We start from the raw sequence: 23,010 nt of genomic DNA, 5'->3' as shown, positions 1-23,010 counted from the left end.
CCCCCCCCCCACACACACACACACCACCCCCACCCCAGTGTGGTGCGGTCGGCTCAAGACCCCTTCGTTGCTTGGGTAAATTATTGAAGTGAAGTGGCGGCCGTTGGAAGTTCGATTGTCTGGACAGACTGCGACAGACGACGTTGCCATAACGTCATTACAACAAACGAATGAAATACACGGGGCAGCTGTTAAAAATGCACCTGATAGGACCTTACGTTCGTATGTGACGCTATGCATGTCATTTGTACATTGCATATGTATCGGACTCTGGTGATATCAGAATGTGACACAATGAAGGATATTCCACCTTATAAATTACACAGCTCTACCTTTTAGCTACATTGTGGAATGTTTCTACTTTGCGATCGCAGCAGAGGTGCAGAAGTGCCGCTCCCTTCACTCGCCTCAGTCTGGGGCACAGGGACGGGTGTGCTGGGGCTAAGACTTCATCGTCCAGAGCTCCGGGTGAAGTGTATTATCAGATACATCCAGGTGGGTAATCAGAACCTGAGTGTAGCTGAAAGTAAATACCTCAAATTGTGGGAGAAATGGGCAGCTTTTGCCTTAAAAGTTATCTGTTACTACGTTAGAGCGCGATGTAATAACTTTTCATGACAACCTCTATAAACTTGCTTTGCGAAGCATAAACCAGATAAAAAGAGGGCAAATTGTAATTGTCGCGGACTCGAAGTATGTACTTTGAATCGATTTATTATTAAGGCTTTTTAGACGCCGATCTCCAAACTGTGTAACTTTGTCTTTAACCTCGCCCAACACCGGCTGGCAGTGATGGCCGCAGACGGGACGGCCGCGGTCCTGGCCTGGTCCGGCCGAGTCGCCCTGCTGCTGCTGGCCTCACAGCGCGCCTCCTGCCAGGCGACCGACGGCCCCGTGGATGCCGCCATCATGAAGATGCGTGTGTTCGAGCCAGCGGTGCACTCGCAGCTGCCTTCCTCTATGGTTCTGGCCGAGTTCACCGCCGCCTCGGAGTGCGCCTGCCAGCAGGCTTGCCTCGCCAGACACGACTGCCTCAGCGTCAGCATCACCAAAGAGGTGCTGGATTCCGCCAGACGTGACTGGGGGTTGGGGTGACTTGCTTCCGCAGCCCTTATGCACTTACATATAAACAAATTAAACAAAAATGTTGTATGTTTTGCATAAGTAACGAAACTATCATAATCGTAGGTACATATGTTTCAAGGCTCTCGTTATTCAAAAATGCCGTGACTTGCAGTTTTTACCAACTATTTCGCTTTCCTTCCTCAGGTTGTTGATTCTGAAAACAGCGTCGTTAGGCTGGCATCAAACATCGGTGAGGATGGCGACAGAACCCCGTCTGAGCAGATCACCTCTAGCCCTATTACGTGTCGTCTGGGCCGTCGGCGTGGTCACGCGGAGCTGAACCTGCCGTCCATCTCCAGTGTGTTCTGGGAGCGCATGGGCCGCAGCCACCTGGGCGACTTCTGCTCACACTTCTCCGAGTGCGTCACCGCCGGCGCCGTCTGCCACGACAACACGTGCGTGTGCGCGGCCGGGCTGCGTGCCGACGGCAGCTGCCACTGTCTGGAGAGAGCCGCCGGCGAGCCGTGCTGGTTTCAGACGTGCGACCAGGTGCGCTCGGCCGGTGTCCAAGAGAGCGGCGTCTGTCTACTGCGACACCCCACCGAGGATGATGGTCACCGGGAGTTCTGGGCGCGCTGCGAAATGGCCGAGGACGGCCACGGCTGGACGGTGATCCAGGCGAGAGATCTGGCTATCCAGAACGGCGGTAACTTCAACCGCTCCTGGAACGAGTACCTGAGGACGTTCGGCAGCGTCTCCGACAACCACTGGCTCGGACTGCGCAACATTCGCGAGATCATACAGCTGGGCGGCGGCGAGCAGGCGCTGCGCATCGCCCTGCAGGACGAGAGCGGCGCCTGGGACTACGCCGTGTACGACACCTTCCGGCTGGCCCCCGAGGAGCAGGGCTTCACCCTGACCGTGGACGGCTACCAGTCGTCCCTGGGCGGTCTCGGCGCCGCCATGAGCGCCACGCACTATGATTGTAAGTTTTCCACTTACGACAAGGACCAGGACTCGACGGAGAACAACTGTGCCCTGCGTCTCGGCGGTGGCTGGTGGTACCTCCGGTGCAGGGGCGTCAGTCTGAACGGCACCCCGAACGAGTCGAGGCTGTACCGGCCCAGAGCCATGTACTGGCCCGACTGGGGAGAAAAGAAGATCGTCAAGTCGCTGATGATGATCCGTACGGCCAAGGATTAGTAACGAAGGAAGGATGTGCTTTGCTCACACGCTTTAGGTATACTGATGTTTTAAAATGTTAAGTCACTCTGAATCCCGCTTTGAAATTGACATCCTTTTCGTGTCAAGATCAAACAGCAGTTTGTGTGGCAACTAGAGGGAGCATATTCCCGTGTCTGTGTGACCCTGTCTTGTTCTCTGTCTCACTTCCTCTCTTTTTCTTCTGCCTCCCTCTCCGATCTTCACTCATCACGCAAAGTGGTTGATGGTAATTGACAGTTATCACCATGGTACTGTGTCACAAAATCACGTCGCATCGAGTATCTTTTTAAAACTAATAATTTCAACGAATACGTATTGTGCTTCCTCGTTTTATATTCTTCGTGTTGTTTTAGGACTTAATGTTTTTGAATTTTTACTTTCGAAGTGTATTGTAAAACACATATTTATTGACTGTACAGTGGGTCTATTTAAGATCTCCAGAGCCACCACGTGGCGCTACGGTCGGGGTAGGGCGAGTCCAAATCCCGAGGGAAGTGAGGTCACCGGTCATTGTGGGGGAAGGAGGGAGGGGGAGGGGGAGTGACGCGGTATCACGGCGCATGGGGCGTGCGTAGCGCCGGGAGTGGGCCGCCCAGGGCCGCCCGCCACTGCGCCGAGGCTGAGGGGAGGGGATGATGGTTGCGGGTGCGTTCACTCCGGTATGGTGGTATCCTGTTCATGTGGAACCAGCAAGAATGCGACTGAAGGGAATCATTATCTCAAACAAACGGACAAGCGAGAGGCAGCGCCAGTTCCAGCCAAAATCTTGAACAATGATAATTGAAATCTAGGACGCATTAATAGCATGCAACTATTCAGTCGATATTTGCATGATGACAGTCTTAGGCTTTTCTAAAATGTTATTTGAGTTGGGTATTTTTTTCATTTGGCACGTTCAGTTTTGATGAGTTTTATCGGGTCGAATAGAATCCGAAAAGAAAGAGTTAAAATGGCTCCGGAAAAATGACCAAAAATATTTTCTTTAAAAATGAAACTTAGCTAGACATTTAAAGCGATAACTTTGACTTTTTTGAGAGGTTTTTGGGGATGGATGTTGGCGAAAGATGTCATCGTGCTTGTCTGTGTTGCAGTAGAAGAAAAGGTTTTGGTTCGTGTTCGTGAGATAAAACCAGACCCTCCCGGGTCTGTTTTTTTTTTTTAGTCGACAATTCTGTCGACTTAAAAAAGCTCCCGGGAGTGGGGCTCGAACTCACGACATCGCGTTCAGCTCACAGGTTACCCAACCTAAGCGCTACGAGCACCTATCACCCCGCGCAGCTTGCTCAGTGCTACGGCTATAGTTAGGCCAAAGTGTCTGACGTCTGTCAATGTCACGAGGCGAAGCCCCTAGGTAAATGTCCGTCCCGGTAGCTCGGTCGGTAGGGCGTTGGACTCCGTGTGGTGAGAGCGCACGTCCCGGTTGCAAAAGTCCGGGTTCGAAACGCGACGTGTGCTTTACGTTTTTGAGCTCCTGACGGGCATGGTTGTGGTTGGTGGCAGGCCGCTGCCAGGCGAAGTCAGTGAGGGGATCGGCCGTGCGCGGCTATGTGCGCACGTTAAACTTTGGACTCTAACTTCTGCCATAGACCAGGAATTGCTTGATCGGAGGGTAGAGGGTAGGGTCAACGCAACAAGCTCAGCTTAGCGGGGACTCTTTCCTTATGATTCCTTTAATTCAAAAGGTTCGGGCCAAATTTATATTAAAAAAGGGGGAGCCGAACCATGTTGGGTCGGGTTGAACCCGGTTGGACCTCTGTCTTACACGCAATCATGGTCAGAGAAGACAGAGGCCAATTTCGGGTCAAATATTTTTATTAACTGATCTTGTTTTATTAACTGTTCTTTATCTTACACGTATAATAATTTTAAGCTTTTTTTAATCGAGACTTTATGCACAAAAATGTGGCATTCGTCCGCTTTTCCTCATCTCCTCTCAGCGACTTGATTTGACCTTAAATCTTACCAGCAAAAAATAAATCACCTGCGTGATAATTATTTGCCCAAGGGCGCTCTACGCAAGAAACGCCAGCCGGTCAAAAAATTGGCAAACGATACGATATTTCTGGTGCTTGAATTATATTCAATGAAAATTTCAGGAGACATAAATAATCTTAATCCTTCGGGCGCTCGGAGCATTCGCTAGCATTCCATTGCCAGCTGCATTACCAACATCATATTTGCATTACTTTGGGTTCATCATAGTAGACAGTAGATGAACCGGCCACAGCAAACCCATGCCTCATCCTTTCCTCCAAGCAGCCAAGCTAACCGGCCGCCCGGCCCACCACCGCAATATGGAACAACACTGGAGTGCGCCATTTGCCTGCGGCAGTGCCCCACCGAGCCGGGGCTGTTTGACAGGTCACCCGCACCGTGACCTCGCCAACCGCCCCCCCCCCCCATCGGGCCCAGCTCGGTACTGACCTCCCCTTGAATTTGACATGGACTCGACTGAGGCTCAACGCCATCTAGTAACGTCTGGAGATCCTTACTAGATCCACTGTACGTAGGTACAGGGTGGAAAGTAATTACGCGAACATACTTTTTCGTCTTATAGCAATGGAAAAAGCGGCGGTAACATGAAAATTTCATCTTTTCATATATTCCTATTTATGTGCGATACACTGACAAAGGCGTTCAGGCATAATTGACATGAGCATGTCAAGCACTGTTGGCCAAAGCTTAGTCCACGCCTCCTGGAGCTGTCTGGTGAGGCAATCGATGTTGGTGGCTACTAGCAGCTCTTAGACGCTCTCCTGAAGAGTCGCCTGGATATTTTTGATCAAATTGAGGTCTGGGCTATTCCCAGATTGACCATTATATGCCCAGAAGAAGAACGGGTTCTCAAAGCACCAGTCTTGCGTCGTTTTGGCCGTGAGAGGAAGGACTTTATCAATCATGAAGAAAAGTTTCTTTGCGTCGGGGACAAAAGTGCGCTCAATCATTTTGCCCCTTTTGGTGCATTGATGGATTAGATAAAGAGACTCGTCTGGAAGGATGTTCCACTAGTTGTATACTTTATTTTTGGTGGCCTTGTTGGTCACTATATGCAATTCTGACACTATCCGGGCGCTCATAACACGCTGATGTGTGTTCCTTTGCCGGATGTTTGAAGGTTGGGACGGGCGGGACGTCGGACGCATCAGCAGCCCCCAACGCGTTGTTCTGCAGGTTTGACGGATGAAATAGCTTCGAAGATGTCTCACCCAACCACAAAGCCAGCTGCCTGTCCTCCTCCGTTCAGGTTTGGCGGTCTTTAGAAAACTTAAATTGACAATCCTGCTGTTAATTCATGAATTTTGGCCATCTCGATTGTTTGTACGGCTTGATTTTCGAATTTTCACGTATTTATGTATGAATCGTGATATCTTAGATCGGGTACCCGGCCAAAGTAAACCATTTCGCCTGTTTTCGGGTCGACTGTTGTCGTTTGGTCGCGGAAATGGTGACCACCCATTCGGCGCCTGAATTCGCCGAGGTTTTACTGCCGCCAACGGCTTTGCTTTTTAAGTCCTCTTAAGTTTTATTATGCTTCAACCAAAGGTGTAATTGAGTAATGCTGGTGCCGAGACCGTTCCGAGTCCCTTCCGCACCAATCCAGCCAAAATAATCACAAACGCTTTCCCTGGCAACTTCAAATTGAGCTCTTTGCCCATTTTGGTCTTGAGCAGCGTATGGCGTCAGCACCACTCGAAGCCGAGGGGTGTTGTAGACCTTCCAAGTCATTTTTCAAAGTAAGGTCACTTTTGTTAGATGAGGCGACAACAAACACGACCAGTCATGTTCCATAACAGCCCGCGCTCATACAAAATTTCCACTGACGGGCGAAATTGTAAGAAAATACATGTTCGCGTAATTACTTTCCACCCTGTAAGTAAAAACGACTGTCAACTACATAGGTGGTGCGTGAAGTTGTTAAAGTTATACTGAGTAGGCATGCTTTTAATAGAATTAAATATATGGCTATTCTTTCTGAACCAAATGTTAACAGTTACTCGGGAATGTTTTATTTAAGTCATAAACACCGATATGACGATTTACCTATTGACGAGGAACGCCCCATGTCGTTTGACGTCATACTTGACAAGAGGGCTACCCATCAATCCAATCCGACAAAGTTTTCAAACGCGTCACTGATAACTCTTACGTATAGCTCTCACTCAAGGAAATGCCGATTTCTGATCTCAAACTCAACATAATATTACACCATATCTCGTACAGGGATGTCCACCGACACTTGTTGTCACATCATAGAATGATAAGTACTTACGCGCTATTTTAGGCGATTGCTGCTAGAGATCGAGATAGAAACACAATCTAACGGTATCCTAGTGTTTCCCTGGCCTTCGTGCTTAGATATGTCTGGGAAATAATAAATATCATACACTCATGACTAAATTGATAGCATTATTCTTCTGAAACAAACCTCAGGTTATAAATATATTGCAGGTAAAATATCCAGATTATAGGTAAAGAGACGATTTTCAGCCTGAATATTCTGCAAGCTTTCATTTGAGCGTTAACAGATGCCAGCTGAGATAAAAACGAGGTGATTCTTTTGATATCTAGGTATTTGTGCCAGTGACCATCCGGAACTATGGAACAAACGCTACCTCAACAAAGCAACCTGACGAAATGTGTGTGCAATTATATGTGTATCCAGATTTGCATTACCAAGCTAGTTGTATGACTACCATGCCGTCGGACGAGAGATTCAATGGGCTTATCTCTATGATTCACAAACCCAGCTAGATGATGAGAGGAGGGCTTCTATCTCCGCGCGTGACTTGTCCGGACAGGTTTGAGAAGAAGCGATAATGCACACCCGTCTTGAGATGTATGTCTGTCTGAGTGGATGCCACTCAGGTCGAGTGCCGGACGTCAGGTCCGTGCAGGGAGGCACTTCTGCACTCGCGTCATCACGCACGCCGCACGGGCTGTATCGTGGTGTCATCGCTATCAGTAGGGGTCCGCCGGGGAGGGGGGTTATAAGTGAGCCGCACTGGTCTCGGTCCTCATCAGTTCGTCGCCGAGGGTGGTGAAGGTGACTGCTCTTGGAGCTGCGCACACACACACACACACACACACTCACAGGTAGGTGTTGAAAAGAGTAGTGTTGGTCTCTTTTCTTGAAAGCTATTCTCGTATATCTGATTCGTGTGATTCGATGTCGTATACCACATGCATATCAGTATCGGTGACTTTTTCATTGAGCAGATTTGATATCGAGTGAATTTGTCCGTTAATTAAACCATAACTATAGTTGTAAGCTCTAGCTCACGCTCGTTACTGCTCCGTTCACAGAGTCGCCATGCTGCGTGTTCTACTGGCCCTGGCGTGTCTCGGCGCCCTGCAGGCGGCAGCCGTGCCCGACACCACTGGATATAGCGTCATCTCTTTGCCGCTGAAAGACGTCCTTGTCAACGTGAGTTTATGACTTATGTCTATGGTAGTAAGCTCTTGCCTCGCAATCTGAAATTGACTGTGAAATGGCCATTTCTTCTTCAACTCGTACCGCTGTGATATTCCGAATAGTGTGAAGTAATCGAAGAAATAATATTACATGATTAAATTAATATGCAATTCACGCTAAAGTCATTCTCAGATGCTCAATCACCAAAGGTTAACTTTCCTTTCGAGGGTATAGGATGTGACTAGAAAATGGTTGTAAAGAATGAGAGTAATTGTTTGGTGAACATCTCAGACCCCAATCACACCTCACAATGCCCCCTCTCGCTCTCCCGTTTCCAGGGCCAGCAGTCGTTTGTGGGTGTGATCGGGATAGGCACCCCCGATCAGTCCATGACCGTCACTGTGGACATCAGTAGCCGGCTGACCTACGTGCCATCGGTCAACTGCAGCGACCCGTTCTGCACGGGACACCGCCGCTACGACTCCGCCGCCTCCTCCACGTACGAGGTGAGCTACCAACTACATTCGTGCCCCATATAGGTGAGCTTCCAAACGCGTTTGTGTTTCATACGCGGTGGGCTGCAAGATCCGTTCGTGCTTCGTACGAGATGAGCTACTGACTGCCCTGGTCCTTCGTAAAGTTGAGCAGCCAAATCCGTTCGTACTCCGCTTACGATGTGAGCTATCACTATCCCTCATATCGCTCCATCCCTCGTATACATTATACAGGGAGAGCTATCACGTCGTATTCTACATAGGAGGTGAGCGCTGTATGACTTCAGTCAGTCTCCCTGCGCTGAAAGCACTTAGTTACTAAGGGCGTATTTTGCGAGAAAACGGATGAATCCGAGCTCTGGGCCTTCAGAAGTCTGAGTTCGCATACCCACAGAGGTGCTGAAAAGTTACTAACTCATCTTTGCCTCCAATTTTATTGTTTAGCCTTGTAACTGTAAACTGAATCAAAACTCTTCACGATAACGCAGCCTGTTGGAATTCAACAACATAGCTGACAAAGCAATCTTTTACATTTTTAGGCTGACGGCACTCCGTTCGAGCTGCCGTACGGACAGAACGCCAGCGGCGTGCTCTCCAAGGACTCCATCAGCGTGGCTGGCGCCACCGTGCATGGCCAGACGTTCGGCGAGGCCACAGCCGTCTGGAACAGCTACTCCGTGCAGGCGCCCAACGACGGCGTGCTGGGGCTGGGCTTCTCGCTGCAGCCGGACCGGGTTCCCTCCATCCTGGACACGATGAAGTCGCAGGACCTGATCGGCCGGCGTCTGGTGGGCCTCTGGCTGGGCCGGGACGGAGCCGGAGGGGAGCTGTCTCTGGGCGGCCTCAACAGCGCCCGCTACAGCGGCGAGCTGGTGTGGGCGACCACCCTGCAGAACCCCGACGGCTGGGTGGTCATGACGGAGAGCTTTGACGTCGGAGAGACGAGCCTCTGCACCGGCAACTGTCTGGTCAACGCCAACAGCCTCAACCCCTACTTCTTCATGTCGATGGAGATGGCCAAGACGGTCAACGATGCGATTGGAGGTATAGACATCGGCCAGCCGGGCGTGGTCGCACTCAACTGCACCTCCGTCAGCACGCTGCCCTCCTTGAAGATGACGATCGCTGGCCGTTCCCTGGAGATGAGCCCCCTTGAGTATGTGTTTGTCATCCCTCTCGAGGGAGGTGCGGAGATGTGTATTTCCGGGTTCGTCGGGGTACCTCAATTCATCGACAACTACGTGAGTCTCGGAACAATGTTCATGCAGAAGTTTTACACGGCGTTCGATGCGGAAAACTTGCGAATGGGATTTGCTGATTCCACTTAGGTCGAGACCATAAGCTCTCTCTATATACATACCTAGTGTCCTTTTAAACTAAATTCTCTTGATCACTGACCGAAAACTTGAGCTTAGGTGTTTCATTCTTCCTTAGCATTTCCTTGTATTCATTACTTTTGGATTGATGTTGATTCATGAGTCATGATGACTTGTGTTATTTGTTTTAAAGCAATGTGAGATTGTGTGAGAAAAATTTTGATTGTTCGAAGTGATGATGAAATGAAGATAGCAAGCAAATGGGCTCTTTTGCCTTATGTTTGACAATAAAAAGTCGCACTATCAAAAGATTGAATAGCGTAATATAAAATGCAAAATGCATAACAAGTACAATTTCTAGGCAATGTGCCTTGCTGAACCCACAAGTGTATGACCGATTTGTTTCTCAGATTTCCTGACAGCCATGAGTGCCTGTCACATATGTATGTAGATAATACCTAGTACCTACCCATAAATTGAGCAAGTATTTGTGTTAGAATGAGGTCATTTCAATTATGACCCTTTTAGATCAGGACCGGTCAATTGTCATAGTAGCTCGGCGAAGCTCGGGGACCAGCGGCTGGTCAAACGATTCTGTCGGTAAAGTAACACCCCTGCAGAGAGGTCAAACTGCCGATAGGCTGATGTGATGTGAACAGCCTGACTCGGAGCGCCCGAGGCCCCAGCCGCCGACAGGCTGCGATCCGACCTGCAGTGGTTATGAGGCATGTCCCACTTGGGAATTGAGAATCACAACACCATACACATCCCTTTCCCCATCTGAGTATTCCCTCTGACTCTGACTCTCTCTCTCTCTCCTCTCTCTCTCTCTCTCTCTCTCTCTCTCTCTCTCTCTCTCTCTCTCTCTCTCTCTCTCTCTCTCAAGTGTGCTAAACGTAAGATCAGCCCATACTTGCAAATGAACGTCGAGAATGCGTAACATTTTGTTTTCGGTAGGTAAGTATTCAAGGCCGCTTAGATACGTCACATGAATCTAATCATATTTGCCCAGCCTTGATAGTTGATAAAGACGGATGGCTCTGAAGCCTGTGGCCAGGGATATGTGGGCTCGTTCTCAGAATGTTATCAGGCGTGGTGGCACTGGCGAGTGGACGGCCGACCGGACCGAGGACGCGCCAAGTGAAAGTGGCCCACTGGGCGTGGTCCAGAACTGGCTGAGGGTGGACCGGACACACACACAGAGATCCACACAAACATACGTATCGGGGGCTGTAGCTCAAGTGGTAGAGCGCTCGCTTAGCATGTGAGAGGTACGGGGATCGATACCCCGCAGCTCCAGCTTCTTGACCTAGGTTGACCCAGGTAACTGTGGTTTGTGGGATGGACTGACATTAGGGCGGGGTATTGCGCAATGTCACCTACGCTACGAAGCCGAAATATGACGCGTTTCTGTTTAGAGAGGAGGCAAAATAAAATCGCAAATAAGTTCATGGCTGGAAAATGGCAGATGTTCACATGTAGGTATCATTATGGAGAATGTATGTAAATACACACCTAATGCATTATGTAATGCCGACCTTATGTAGGTATTGCTAGCGGCATAGCATGCGTAAAATGTTCACAAACCACTCAAAAATGAATACAACGAATAGTTAGGGATGGGGCAACTCATGGCCGTTTTTTTTTAGAATGCGTTGTATATCAAAATTGACGACATATTTCTGCACTCTCTCAACGCTAGCAGGTGTCACATTCATTTTACTTTGCCGTACAGTAAACTGAAAATGATAGAGTAACTACTTATACTTAAATTTTGACGTTTTACAAAGGTCTGCAAAGCGGCCAAACAGCTAAACCTGGCAGCATGTCGCTGATGAAAAGCTGGCGACATCCGCTCGCTGTCTCACTCTCTTCGAAACCTCATGCACAAATATCCGTGTAGGTAGGGGAAGGTGGGGTAAGACGGCCCAGCGGGGCAAGACGGACCACCAGCCCTCCCGGCTGAACCGTTGCTGGTATCTAGGTACTGCTTTATGCACTCACTATGTTTGTTTTCCTTCGTAACAATGGCCACCTTGAGCTCATGCTGCTTGGATGCATAGCTTTTGAGTTATTGAGAAAAATGTTGTTTTTCGTCAAACCGATCTAATATAAGAGGTCTACGGGTGATTCAATTACGGCGCCTTTCTTGCATGATTAGTTTCTATTTTGCACTTAACTGTGAAGAACAAAGTTATAAACTTAGTTATAGTTACACTTTAGGAAAGGCAAGGTTTTGCAATGTTGGGCTATTTGACCTATACGTTATGATAATGACAGAATTTAGATTTGGGGCAAGACGGACCACTGTGGTCCATCTTACCCTGTGGTGGTCCATTGTACCCTGCATATGGAAAGTTCTTTTCCAAAACATTGACACAAGTTTAAGTAAGCTAATTTTTCAGGAAGGAGTCTTTGTTGCATGTGAGCCATGCATGCAAGCGCTCAGTTAGCATGCATTCATGCCAAACGACAATCAACACACATGTTGCCAGCTTTTAGCTGCACTTCCATCACACATGAGTAAAGAATAAAGGCTCATTTTGTTATCTTACCATTCTGGTTACTTTTTCTTACAAGAGTACAGAGCAGAAGTGTAACACACATGAACGGATAGCAGGCACTGCTGGGTGGTCCGTCTTACCCCACGTTTTTTCTTGTTTGAGTTTTTGACATGTCCCTCTTTAAGAGCATCCACCACCTAGATGTCTTTAATTTGAAATTTAGTCTTTACACATATCAACAGAGGAAGGATCAATCCTTCCTCTGTTGATATGTGTAAAGACTAAATTTTCCGAAGATTCCGAAGACTATAAATATAATGAATTACGAGAGCAGTGTAGCAAGATATGCGGCCTCAAACCTTAGCTGGTCCGTCTTACCCCATCTTCCCCTACATGTTTTGCAACAATCGTTCGCGAGTGTTCTCTAAATGTCAGTTCACAGCTGCTATTTTGCATCAGCAACCGACCCCCTCTTCACGGGCTATGACTGACAGCCGTGTTAGTGAAAAATCGCTAGTCACGTCTCCAGCGGCGACAAACGACGGAAAAGAACATCACCTCAATAACACCACACTCATCCTCACCCGCATGCGAGAATAATAAATTCAGCATACATTGAGCGATGTTCTAACAGTGCACTCAGTTTGCCCTCTCTAGGCCCCATGTGTTGGCCCGTGATGCCCCTGCGATGGACGGACCAGAGGTGCCGCCAGCACCGCCGCTGCCCGTCACGGGCATATTTAACCGAGCTGGTCGTGCTGACCCATGTAGGTACCCCATGTGTGGTTGAAAGAACTCTGTCCTGAGAACAGGCCTAAATCATTACTGGAGAGGTACAAAGACGGGGCTGCTAGAGTTTTGCACATTGATATTGATTTTGAACTTTAAATGCAAAAAGTGACAAAAGTGTAAATATCTTCAATATAACAACCATGATGTGCTTTATACCAGGTAAGTTTTTATATATTGTTGGCATAACTGGAAGCAAACGGCTGCATCTGCATGTTGGACAGTACCAATTATCAGAACTGTAATGTATTCAATTATCTAGAGTAGGTACAGATATCCAAAGTCCGCTCAAATCTAAAAACTTCATATCTTTAGGACCGTTTTTTCGTCTTAGACAACTTTAAAAACAAACGGAAGGGATAGGATAGATGATGTCTGATCCCTTTTCAGATTTCGCGTGCTTCATACCAGGTGCGTATAAGATATGTATGCGCATACAGGTATTGTGTTGAGGGTTTCTTAATAGCACTCGCACGGTGCACCGCGATATGCATTCATTGATTGTTATCTCCGTCATCTGTCAACTGCCAAAAGCTCAAGGGTAGTGTATTTGAGATATCAATTGAATTTAATGAACTGTTAAGTCAAAACATTGTGCAGATTTCACGCCTCTTTACTGTTTCGCCATGACAGGTGCTTTACGGACATAAAATGGGCATTTAATGTATAAGAACGTAAGGTATACAATGAAGAAAAACTTAAAACAATGACACATCGATGTTCTTGACGAAGGATTCAGCTGGATGCTGGCGACTCTGTCGCCGATGCTCGGGCCGGGCCTGGTGCCCCGCGATCTGGACCTGAAGCTGCTGAAGGGGCTGACGACCGACCTTGGTAAAAACGAGGCCATCTCTCCGTTCGTCATGTCCACGCTGATGACGCAGGTGTGGCTGGCAGCCAACGGCACCACCAGAGACGAGGTAAGACGGTCACTGCTGAGCTCGGGTGAAAGCCTTCATCTATCAGCAAGTGGGTGCAACGTTAACCTCGGGGCTATGCGTGGATTATGCTGCAATATCGATTTCTTAACTTTCCCAAGGTTCCTTGGGTTTGCATGGATTGAAGAAAGTGGCGAATAGGAATCAGCATGGGTTAGAGCATTTCGATGGCAAACCATCGAATTTTGTGAGAAAGAAACGGTTGGTACCTAAGTCGTCTGAGACTGACTTGGATTTTATTTCAAAATGTTCCTACCGTGCCTATTCCTAATTCCTACATGCTTTGGTATGCCCACCAAAAATATTATTACGAGCGAGCGAGCGCAGCGAGCGAAGTGAGTCTTTTTACGAGCGAGCGAGCGCAGCGAGCGAAGTGAGTCTTTTCAATATAACGGAAAAATCTCAGTATGAGCGGCCCGGCCCGGCCCGGCCTGTAACGCTTTTGAGAGGCTTATATCTCAGCAACCGCTGGACCGAATGGCCTGCGGTCTTTTTTGTTTGGTAGCCCCATACCTTCTACTCCGTAATTGACTACTTTTGATACATCTCAGCGACCGCCGTGGCACGTGCCACGTGAAAAGTCAAAGGTGTTCAAGCAGTTTTGCAAAAGTAATGATTTTGAGAGGCCCATATCTCAGCAGCGGCTTGAGCGATTGTCTTGCGGTCATTTTTATAGGGTAGCTGCATCCCTTCTACCAAAGGTCGGATACTCTTCATCTATGTGAGTGACCCCCACTGCACGTGCAAAATACAACAATAAGAGGTGCCAAATTTGTTCCCATTTCAGTAACTCGGTAATTACTGGGGCGATTTCGCTGAAAATTGGCATACAGGTAGGCACCCACCAGGCAATGCATTCCCATGTGTTGCGGTTAGGGTGCTACTGCACGTGCGCACGTGCAGGGGGACGTTTCCAGATCTCGAGAACGGCTGGGCCGATTGCGCTCAAATTTGGTACACGGTTGGGGACCGGTTAGTAGGGTGCCGTGCAAAAGTCATTTTGGACCCCGTTTGCACGTGCGCACGTGCAGAATGCCGCTTCCAGATCTCAGGAACGGCTGGGCCGATTGCGTTCAAATTTGGTACACCGCTAGCGACCGGTTAGGAGGGTGCTTTGCACAAGCCCGTTGGAAGTACCCTCCCGCCCTTCTGCACGTGCAGGGCTCACTATCTCGCTCGCTCGTTCTTCGCCAAAAAGGCGTTTTACTGGTCAATATAACGGAAAAAATCTCAGTATGAGCGGCCCGGCCCGGCCCGGCCTGTAACGCTTTTGAGAGGCTTACATCTCAGCAACCGCTGGACCGATTGGCCTGCGGTCTTTTTTGCTGGGTAGCCCCATCCCTTCTACCCCGTAATTGACTACTTTTGATACAACTCAGTGACCGTCGTGGCACGTGCCACGTGAAAAGTCAAGGGTGTTCAAGCTGTTTTGCAAAAGTAGTGATTTTGAGAGGCTCATATCTCAGCAGCCGCTTGGGCGATTGACTTGCGGTAATTTTTGTAGGATAGCAGCATCCGTTCTACCAAAAATAGGATACTCTCGATGCATGTGGGTCACCCCCAGTGCACGTGCAAAATACAACAATAAGAGGTGTCAAATTTGTTCCCATTTTAATAACTCGGTAATTACTGGGGCGATTTCGCTGAAACTTGGCATACAGGTAGGCACCCACCAGGCAATGCATTCCCATGTGTTGCGGTTAAGGTGCTACTGCACGTGCGCACGTGCAGGGGGCGCTTCCAGATCTCGAGAACGGCTGGGCCGATTGCGCTCAAATTTGGTACACGGTTGGGGACCAGTTAGTAGGGTGCCGTGCAAAAGTCAGTTTGGACCCCGTTTGCACGTGCGCACGTGCAGAATGCCGCTTCCAGATCTCAGGAACGGCTGGGCGGATTGCGCTCAAATTTCACTAGAGACCGGTTAGAAGGGTGCTTTGCGCAAGCCCGTTGGAAGTACCCTCTCGCCCTTCCGCACGTGCAGGGCTCGCTTTTTCGCTCGCTCGTTCTTCGCCCAAAAGGCGCTTTACTGGTTAGGAAAAGGAATCAAAAGAAAAATGTAGTGCATGATGCTATAGAAGGCTGCGTTTGTGAATGGTGCAAAATTGCACCCTGAACAAAACTTAGCGCTTAATTTACAATAAAGTGACACTTCATGGATATTAAATGAAGGCAATTCTTTACCTAATACGGAAGCAATAGTTCTTGGTGTACCTAGCTTTTAGTCGAAAACAAGGCTAATTTTAACGTTTGCCTACCAAGACAAAACAACAGGCAAATGAAAACAAAGTTGAAATTTAGTTGTGACCCGTCCATTCCTTTTCACAGATGACTTCGGCCCTCGGAATAAAAGGAGACGCGTTCCTTTTGGGATACCAGTCCGTCATCGCTGATCTGAAATTTGGTCAAAGCTCCGCAACCACCAAAGTTTTCAACGGGATCTACGCGAAGAAAGGATTCAGCATCAAACCTAATTATGTGTGCACTTTGGATGCCTACTATTCATCGAAGGTCGAGCAGTTCTCCTCGGCAAAGGAAGGCGCCAATGCGATCAACACGGCGGTAGCCAACACTACCAACAACTTTATTCCTGAACTGGTCACACCGGCTTCACTGGAAGGAGCTGCGTTTGCTCTGGTCAGTGCCCTGTACTTCAAGGGGCAGTGGTATGAAAAGTTCAACAAGACTGATCCAGGGAACTTCCTCACATCCTCTGGAGAAAAGACGGTTGACATGATGAGGCTGAAAAGTGACCTACCGTACATGAAGACGAGTTCGTACGACTGCGTTTCTCTCCAGTACAGCAACTGCGACTACAGCATGCTGCTGTTGAGGCCGCTGAACCGCTCGATGGAGGTAGTCCAAGCTCTCAGGGACTCCCTGGACAAGATGGACGTCCAAAGTATTGCAAATCAGCTGAGAGAAACCTCCGTTGAAGTGAAGATGCCGCGCTTCAGGATAGAGACAAAGTACGACGAATTGGAGAAGGTTTTCCCAAACCTAGGAATCAAGCAAGTCTTCAGCGCCGATGCTGATCTTAGCAATATGGCATCAGAGAAGCTGCAAGTTGAGAAGGTGGTACACAAGGTCGTCATCGAAGTCAATGAAGAGGGCACCGTGGCGGCAGGGGCGGGTGCTGTGGTTGCTTATACCGTTTCCTTGCCGGTCTCGTTCATCCTGGACCGTCCGTTCTTTGCCATCGTGTGGAACTGGAGACATATGGTCAACATGTTCACGGCCTACGTAGGCTCGCCGTGAACCTCTCCGAACATCGGACGAGCTTTGAAAGCATCACGACTTGAGCACGATGTTCTATGGAAATAAATATGATAGGGCTGTTATTGATTGATTTGACTGTTTGGACTTTGGAGACTTTGTTATGTAACTTGAGTTCATGAGATAAGATCATCGGCTTAAAATCTATCAACATATTTGAAATTGCTCGAAAACCTATTTTCGAAGAGCTTAGCTGTGTAATAAACGGCTTCTACCTATAGCATGTACCTAGCTAGTCGGTTGTTTTGAATGGCAGGTGCTAAAAAGGAACGAGTGATAATTTTCCAGGCCATAGACTTATGGCACAAGGCTCCAAGCCAACAATAACATTTATAAGGGCACGCCTGGAAAGGACATTCGAGCTAAAATATACGGTGCATAATAAGCGAAATGAGCCCTGAACATCAGGACCCTCTAAAAGAAAATATTGTGTTATGAGAGGAGAAAAAAGACGAATCAAATGCGCATTGCAAGCAGATTTAAAAAAAAAACTGTTCGTTGTAATGCATATTAAATATTGCATGCCTACTTATTTGAATTAGGATAAACAAAAGTTCCTTTGAAACACACCTACAGACTAGCCCATGGGTCAAACAGAAGGCTTGCGAAATGTCGCCTGACTCATCGGGCAATGTTCAGTGTTCACCCCGCTTACATTGTCACATGTGTTTACTGCGACATTTCATGTCACCTGCCTCGCCAACATTCTCAGAATGGCTTGCAGCAGAACGGTTGACTCAGTGAGGCCTACCCTTTAGACGGGACAGTTCACTGTTCCGTCAATCAACCCGATCCACGGGCGGCTCATAGAACACAAATATTTGTGAAGGTGTGATGACATCAAATTACGTTGCAATGATCAGTAATCACTAATCATAGCACGTAACAGCACACGACACATCAGCGTTATTTCGTTGGTATTTCATATTATATGCAAGTTTAAAAAAACGCTGTAAAACCGATGCAACTACGGCTATACCCCGCTCAACATTCTGACGACACCCCCGTGTCTATGGCGACGTTTGACGGCTATTTAGCTGTGCTTGTCGACACTGCGCTCCGCAGAAGCACCCCAGTGGTGGTTGCAGCTACAGAGGAAAAAACCAGTGCAGGGCAGGACACGCCATCACTTTGCACTTTGACGGCTTACCTGGCCAGCTACCGTAACACTTCTTGGTGACAGCGAGTGCGGCGTGGTTCATTTTCTGTCGAGATAAAGTTCTCAATGCCATTGAGAACTTCATTGCATATGAAGTTCTCAATGCCAGGTAAGTGTACGGATAATTGATGCTTGTTTTACTCCCGAAAAAGTTCACAACGCTTCAGTATTCTTGCGTGACGCTACCTGGTATTTATCGCCGGTATTTTCGAAATTTAAGTACCTACCGATGACCATTATAGGTATGTACGTGACCTTTAATGGACAAAGCAGTGATAAGCACTTTTCTCGTTGGTAGCATTGCATATACATAATACAGGTGAATAAGGTCACAAAACAGATAGTAAATTCGTTCGCATTGCCTATATGCATTCTGGATCTTTATTTTCTTGTAAGTTGTAAGTTTGACGTTGCTGTGATTCTTTTAACAATGTGCCCTCATGTTCATCAGCTCTTAGGTTGGCGCTGATTTGCGCCGCACTGGGAGAGGGATTCAGCGCAATTCCTTCCGGCTTGGACCTCGCGCTCATGAAACAGCTGACAACCAATCTAGGCCGGAATGAAGCCATTTCACCCAGGGAGACACCGGTTGGTCACGTGACTCGGAAACAAAAATCAGCTGATAGAGTGGCGGAATCGCCGTAATCAAACACGAATAATTCCGGACGATAGAGCGGCAGTATGGGAGTTTTCTTCACAACAGGCAAACATTGCAATGTTTTATCATTTTATGATCAAGAAACGTTCATAAACCATATATTTCTTCGATGATTACTGCCGCAACCGACGCGCACATATCGTAGCCAGCGCATAAAGCTGTGCTTTGCGATATTAAATGTAAAGAAAAACATTCTATATCTTGCTTCAACCTTCTACTTACGCTTTTATAATTACGACAGCGACACCATACGGCCTATCGACGCTATGCAACTCCATGGAGTGTCCGGCCGCACTCTTCCGAGTGTGCCGAGATCAGAAGCGGACCATCCGCGGCACGTCCAGCTGCACTGCCCGGTCCCTGGGAGGGCGACACCTAGCGCCGCTCTGGCCGCTCGCTTTGGCTACGCCTGTGGGAGGGGAGGAGGAAGACCAACAACAGTCTGATGAGCCAATGGAGTCTGCGAGCCACGCCAATCAGCGCCCTTCCGCGCGCAGACGGGAGCTAGAGCTATTCATCTCCTTTCCTGTTTTCGCTGGTCCGCCAGTCACCAGCACCGTTCCGTACTCTCGATCGTAGCCATTCAGCCGTGTTGTCCTATACAACAACAGTCAGCAGCCTCGGATCGCGCCAGTTGGCCGCCAGAGAATCTATATTATCTATTTGCCGTACAGCATTGCAAGCGTTACAGTGTTTGCAGCCGGGTGTAATCAGTAGTTGACACATTTATGTTTTGTATCACAAAATTAAAAAATTCATTGAAATATATTCACTTTAATTTGCATACAGCTTTTGATTCTTGACGCGGATTGTTAGCCCTTGCTACATCAAACAGCCAACATCCATATTTCTGTTTCCAGAGCTGCAGTGCTGGACACCGAAAGTACATTATGTTCTAATAATTCAATCCAAAGGTACATAGATTTCACGACAAACTTCTAGGTTCCAGAGCAAGTATTTTCTCGCCAGAAGCGCGCGATTGATTGCAGCTGGCGCGCTCACGATAACTAATATCGCGCTCGCCAAAACCTGCCGGTTACAGCCACTCACACCTTACTTCCAACCTCCGTCCCATTTATCATTTATTAGCATATCGAGACAGAATGAGACTACGACATAATCGTCAAATTATATAACACAAATTGCGGGACGTCATCGGAGAGCCCGTTAAAATACCAAACCCCAAACACGGGTGTTTCGCAACGCTGGAGCGTCGAGCCGAATTCGTCTCAATCGCCGCACTAACACAGCAGCGCTGCGTAGCACGCTGCAGTACGCTGCCGTGAAACAGGGCCCAGGAGTCGGATGGTCGCGGCGGCGGCGGCAGCGTGGAGCCCTTGAACGACGCCATCAGCTCGAGCACCGGCGACTAGTGACCTGTAACAGAGCGAGTCGCGTCACGTCACGTCGTCACCTTTCAGTCGCGACGGCCGTTATATAAACAGTTACTGAGAACATCACGTACCAGCCACGGCGACCGTCACATTACAGTCACGGTGATCGTCACACAGCAGTCACGGCGACCGTCACAGGTCACGACGGTCATCAAATACCAGCCACGGCGAGTATGACTCATAGTCACAACGTCTTCTGTCGCACACTCAGTCATAATTACAGTACATTAGCCTGTGCATAAACATCTCATCCAAGAAGTCCAAACCCGATTATTACCCGCGTGGGGCTGCGGTTTGGTGGCGTGCGCGACCGGCCCGACGGTTCAACGCCGGCGCTTACAGCGGGTCGATCCCTACCAGTTCAACTGGCAGCTCACCGACACGGACTGGACACCTGTGTTAAAGCAGCAGAGACCTACGGAGAAGTGGGAGGAATTTTGCAGGATTTTCCTATCACAACTCGACACAGTGGCCCAGGCGTCCACAACTCGACACAGTGGTGACCAAGGCGCAGCTGCGCCCCCCCCCCCCCCCGGTTCACACAATTACTGACCTGGAGATAATGTGATGGTTTCTGGACAATGTGGCTTGATACTGGCCACCACACTCTGCAACTTTCTGCCAGGTGACGTCCTTCAGCTGGATCGAACCGCTGTCTTCAGAACCGCCGACAGCAACGAGCCTGTTGAAAGATAACATGCTCAGAACTAAAAAACCACAAAGCATACAATGGAAACGGCTAAGCTGGCCACAGGCACGGTACACAACGGCGGTCTTTTATGCTAAGACAGTTCCATCGCCACAAAAGATTGCAAATGGCTATGTTATAAAACTCAGATGTCACATATCTAGTCTGATAATGGATACCTGGCCGCACGTCATGTGGATGGCAGCATGGCTTGAGCTGTGTGCTTTGGCATTTCCATGGTGAGGTATATTACACTACGCATTCGCGATGGCCCACAGTGATAAAATTGTGGTAAATGGATTTTCTCCTCAGTCCTCTTCTTTTATTCCAACCCTTATTTCTCACTGCCGTTTGGCTGAGGCACCTTGAGGCTTGATGCAGAACGAGAATGCCTATGTCGTGTGGCACACCTTTGATGAGCGTCTGTCCCAGCCAGCATCTGTTAGTCAGCAGGGGCTACTGGCTAGATGGCTGTGCATTAGCACACCCCTCTGTCAAGCTGACTTGGCTCAGAAACTAGCAGGAGGTTGAGTGTGCATCCTACGATGGGTAGCTGCTCATCTATGTGGCTCTGTGACACAGGATCAGCCTGAGAGAGAAGAAAGCCAGTCAAGGCAGTAATGGGATGTTGCCAGACTGGCAAAATAGTAAGTACTATGCCACAAGTTACAAAATCAATTTAAAGTTTTGTTGGGTTGGGCTCTTTCAAGTTTTGGCACAAAAAGACTACAGAGTTGGAGGAATGATAGGAATTAGGGGGAGCTATTGGTATGGGCAAGCACCCTGGTACAAGTCATTGGGTTGGGGCTGAGCCCATCCAGTGGACAGGGCACCCAGCCCCTGACACTGCACCTGGCTCTGTGTATGCTCCTAGGGGAGCTTCCCACATGGGATGAAAGTGTCTGCCCAGCCCAGAACAGGGGGTTGAGGCATAGAGAAGGATTTCTGGTATTCATATAGCAGGCATCTCACATGCTGCCACCCATTTGTGAAGTCGCTACACTCTCCAGTTCTTGAGACATTTACACAAAATTCGCTTTTAATTCTAATCAAATACCTACCTAGTCTAACAGAACAAAGCATTATCTAACCTGACCTAACCTTACCTACTAAACTACAACCTACGGTTTATGGTAAAGCTGGCGTCACCATCAGTTGGTAGGGTGTAGGGTATAGGTTAGTATGTTAATAGCCAATAGGTAAGGTTAGGTAAGGTTAGATTGTTTTTAAATTTCAGCTTCCTTTTATCTACACATTTACTGGCTAGCGCTGAAGGTGACTCCAGCTTTATTGACACCCCGTCAAGTCCGTCACCAGGGTACTGGTGTTTCACCGGTGATAGCAGCATGCTGCTATTCTGCTGACGTCACACTTGTGGTTGTGTTGGAGCAATGTGAATGGGGCTTGTTGATGTCTCTATGGAAACCTAATTTGACACATGTAATAACTAATAGCAGCGTGCTGCTATCACTATCACCGGTCACGTCAACTGGCTGTTGGGGCAAAGCATACTTGGTAGGATAATTACCACAACTACAAGACAAATCAATCAAAACATCAACTACCTTTGGCCTTGGCCTAGTTACCTTTTACCTATTTTGATTTGAATCTCATTCTCAACTGAACCACAGAATTCAGAAAAGGATCTAAAACACAAAATCACCCAGCCTGGTGCTCGCAGTTCGCACAGGCAAAATCTCAGGAAAAAAAAGTTTTTAAACAAGGTACCAAACCAACACCTACCTTCCATTATTTATAGTCACAGTGCCTTCAATCTTTACCTAACAAAATCAATTCAAATAACAGACCCCATTAAAGAGTTCAGTGTAACAGACAAAACCATGGACAAAACCAGGGGGGTTCGCTCCCGTGCCTTCAGCATTACGAAAAATGCAGGGGGGTTCGCTCCCGTGCCTTCAGCATTACGAAAAATGGCAACAACCCGTGAGCAGCATCAGCGCTCACGCACATGTTCAAGGAAAACAACGTGTAATGAACTGCTAACGACGGCCCTCTCCACCAATCAGCGTTCGGCATCTCGAGCGCTGATTGGCTGGTAGCAAACGCGTCATATGTGGGTCTCATTTTTTTGCGA

The 23,010-nt window shown here is 48.2% G+C and overlaps 4 protein-coding genes, 1 long non-coding RNA gene and 1 other non-coding gene across 9 annotated transcripts in view; 5 read left to right on the top strand and 1 right to left on the bottom strand.

Annotated features, from left to right (window-relative positions):
- LOC122367119 (glutamate-gated chloride channel-like) overlaps positions 1–944 on the top strand; it is a 61,520-nt gene extending 60,576 nt beyond the window's left edge. Inside the window, exon 5 of the mRNA XM_043339934.1 lies at positions 880–944. Coding sequence (XP_043195869.1) covers positions 880–913 — 34 coding nt within the window. The 3' untranslated portion in view covers positions 914–944. The remainder of the gene's footprint in view (positions 1–879) is intronic.
- LOC122367123 (angiopoietin-related protein 6-like) lies at positions 916–2,268 on the top strand. Its single transcript, XM_043339940.1, has 2 exons — positions 916–1,056; positions 1,270–2,268. Exons 1-2 carry the CDS (start codon positions 916–918, stop codon positions 2,266–2,268), a joined length of 1,140 nt encoding a protein of 379 aa, XP_043195875.1.
- Positions 2,269–7,309: 5,041 nt separating this feature from the next.
- Positions 7,310–9,992, top strand: LOC122367115 (cathepsin D-like). The gene is made up of 4 exons (XM_043339929.1): positions 7,310–7,383; positions 7,594–7,714; positions 8,041–8,208; positions 8,736–9,992. The coding sequence occupies exons 2-4, from the start codon at positions 7,601–7,603 to the stop codon at positions 9,522–9,524; spliced, it is 1,071 nt and encodes a 356-aa protein (XP_043195864.1). The 5' UTR covers positions 7,310–7,383; positions 7,594–7,600; the 3' UTR covers positions 9,525–9,992.
- Positions 9,993–10,738: 746 nt separating this feature from the next.
- On the top strand, positions 10,739–10,811 carry Trnaa-agc. Its single transcript has one exon. It is a non-coding gene; the product is annotated as a tRNA-Ala (tRNA).
- Positions 10,812–12,740: 1,929 nt separating this feature from the next.
- On the top strand, positions 12,741–17,236 carry LOC122367131 (leukocyte elastase inhibitor-like). 4 transcript variants are annotated; one of them, XM_043339953.1, is made up of 4 exons: positions 12,741–12,967; positions 13,196–13,216; positions 13,538–13,725; positions 16,069–17,236. In XM_043339953.1, exons 1-4 carry the CDS (start codon positions 12,949–12,951, stop codon positions 16,996–16,998), a joined length of 1,158 nt encoding a protein of 385 aa, XP_043195888.1. In that variant the 5' UTR covers positions 12,741–12,948; the 3' UTR covers positions 16,999–17,236. The 4 variants fall into 4 exon arrangements, with proteins under 4 accessions (XP_043195888.1, XP_043195889.1, XP_043195891.1 ...); XM_043339954.1 differs by lacking the exon at positions 13,196–13,216 and having other exon boundaries at positions 12,742–12,967; XM_043339956.1 differs by lacking the exons at positions 12,741–12,967; positions 13,196–13,216; positions 13,538–13,725 and adding an exon at positions 15,767–15,799.
- A 2,241-nt stretch (positions 17,237–19,477) lies between these two features.
- LOC122367132 lies at positions 19,478–22,809 on the bottom strand. The gene is made up of 3 exons (XR_006254006.1): positions 22,659–22,809; positions 20,781–20,909; positions 19,478–20,210 (listed from the first exon to the last, which is right to left on the bottom strand). It is a non-coding gene; the product is annotated as an uncharacterized LOC122367132 (long non-coding RNA).
- Between the last annotated feature and the right edge of the window lie 201 nt (positions 22,810–23,010).

The sequence above is a fragment of the Amphibalanus amphitrite genome, unplaced genomic scaffold, assembly GCF_019059575.1.
Source record: "Amphibalanus amphitrite isolate SeventyFive unplaced genomic scaffold, NRLGWU_Aamphi_draft 000852F_arrow, whole genome shotgun sequence".
NCBI lineage: Eukaryota > Metazoa > Arthropoda > Thecostraca > Balanomorpha > Balanidae > Amphibalanus > Amphibalanus amphitrite.
This window is presented reverse-complemented; position numbering and strand designations above follow the sequence as displayed.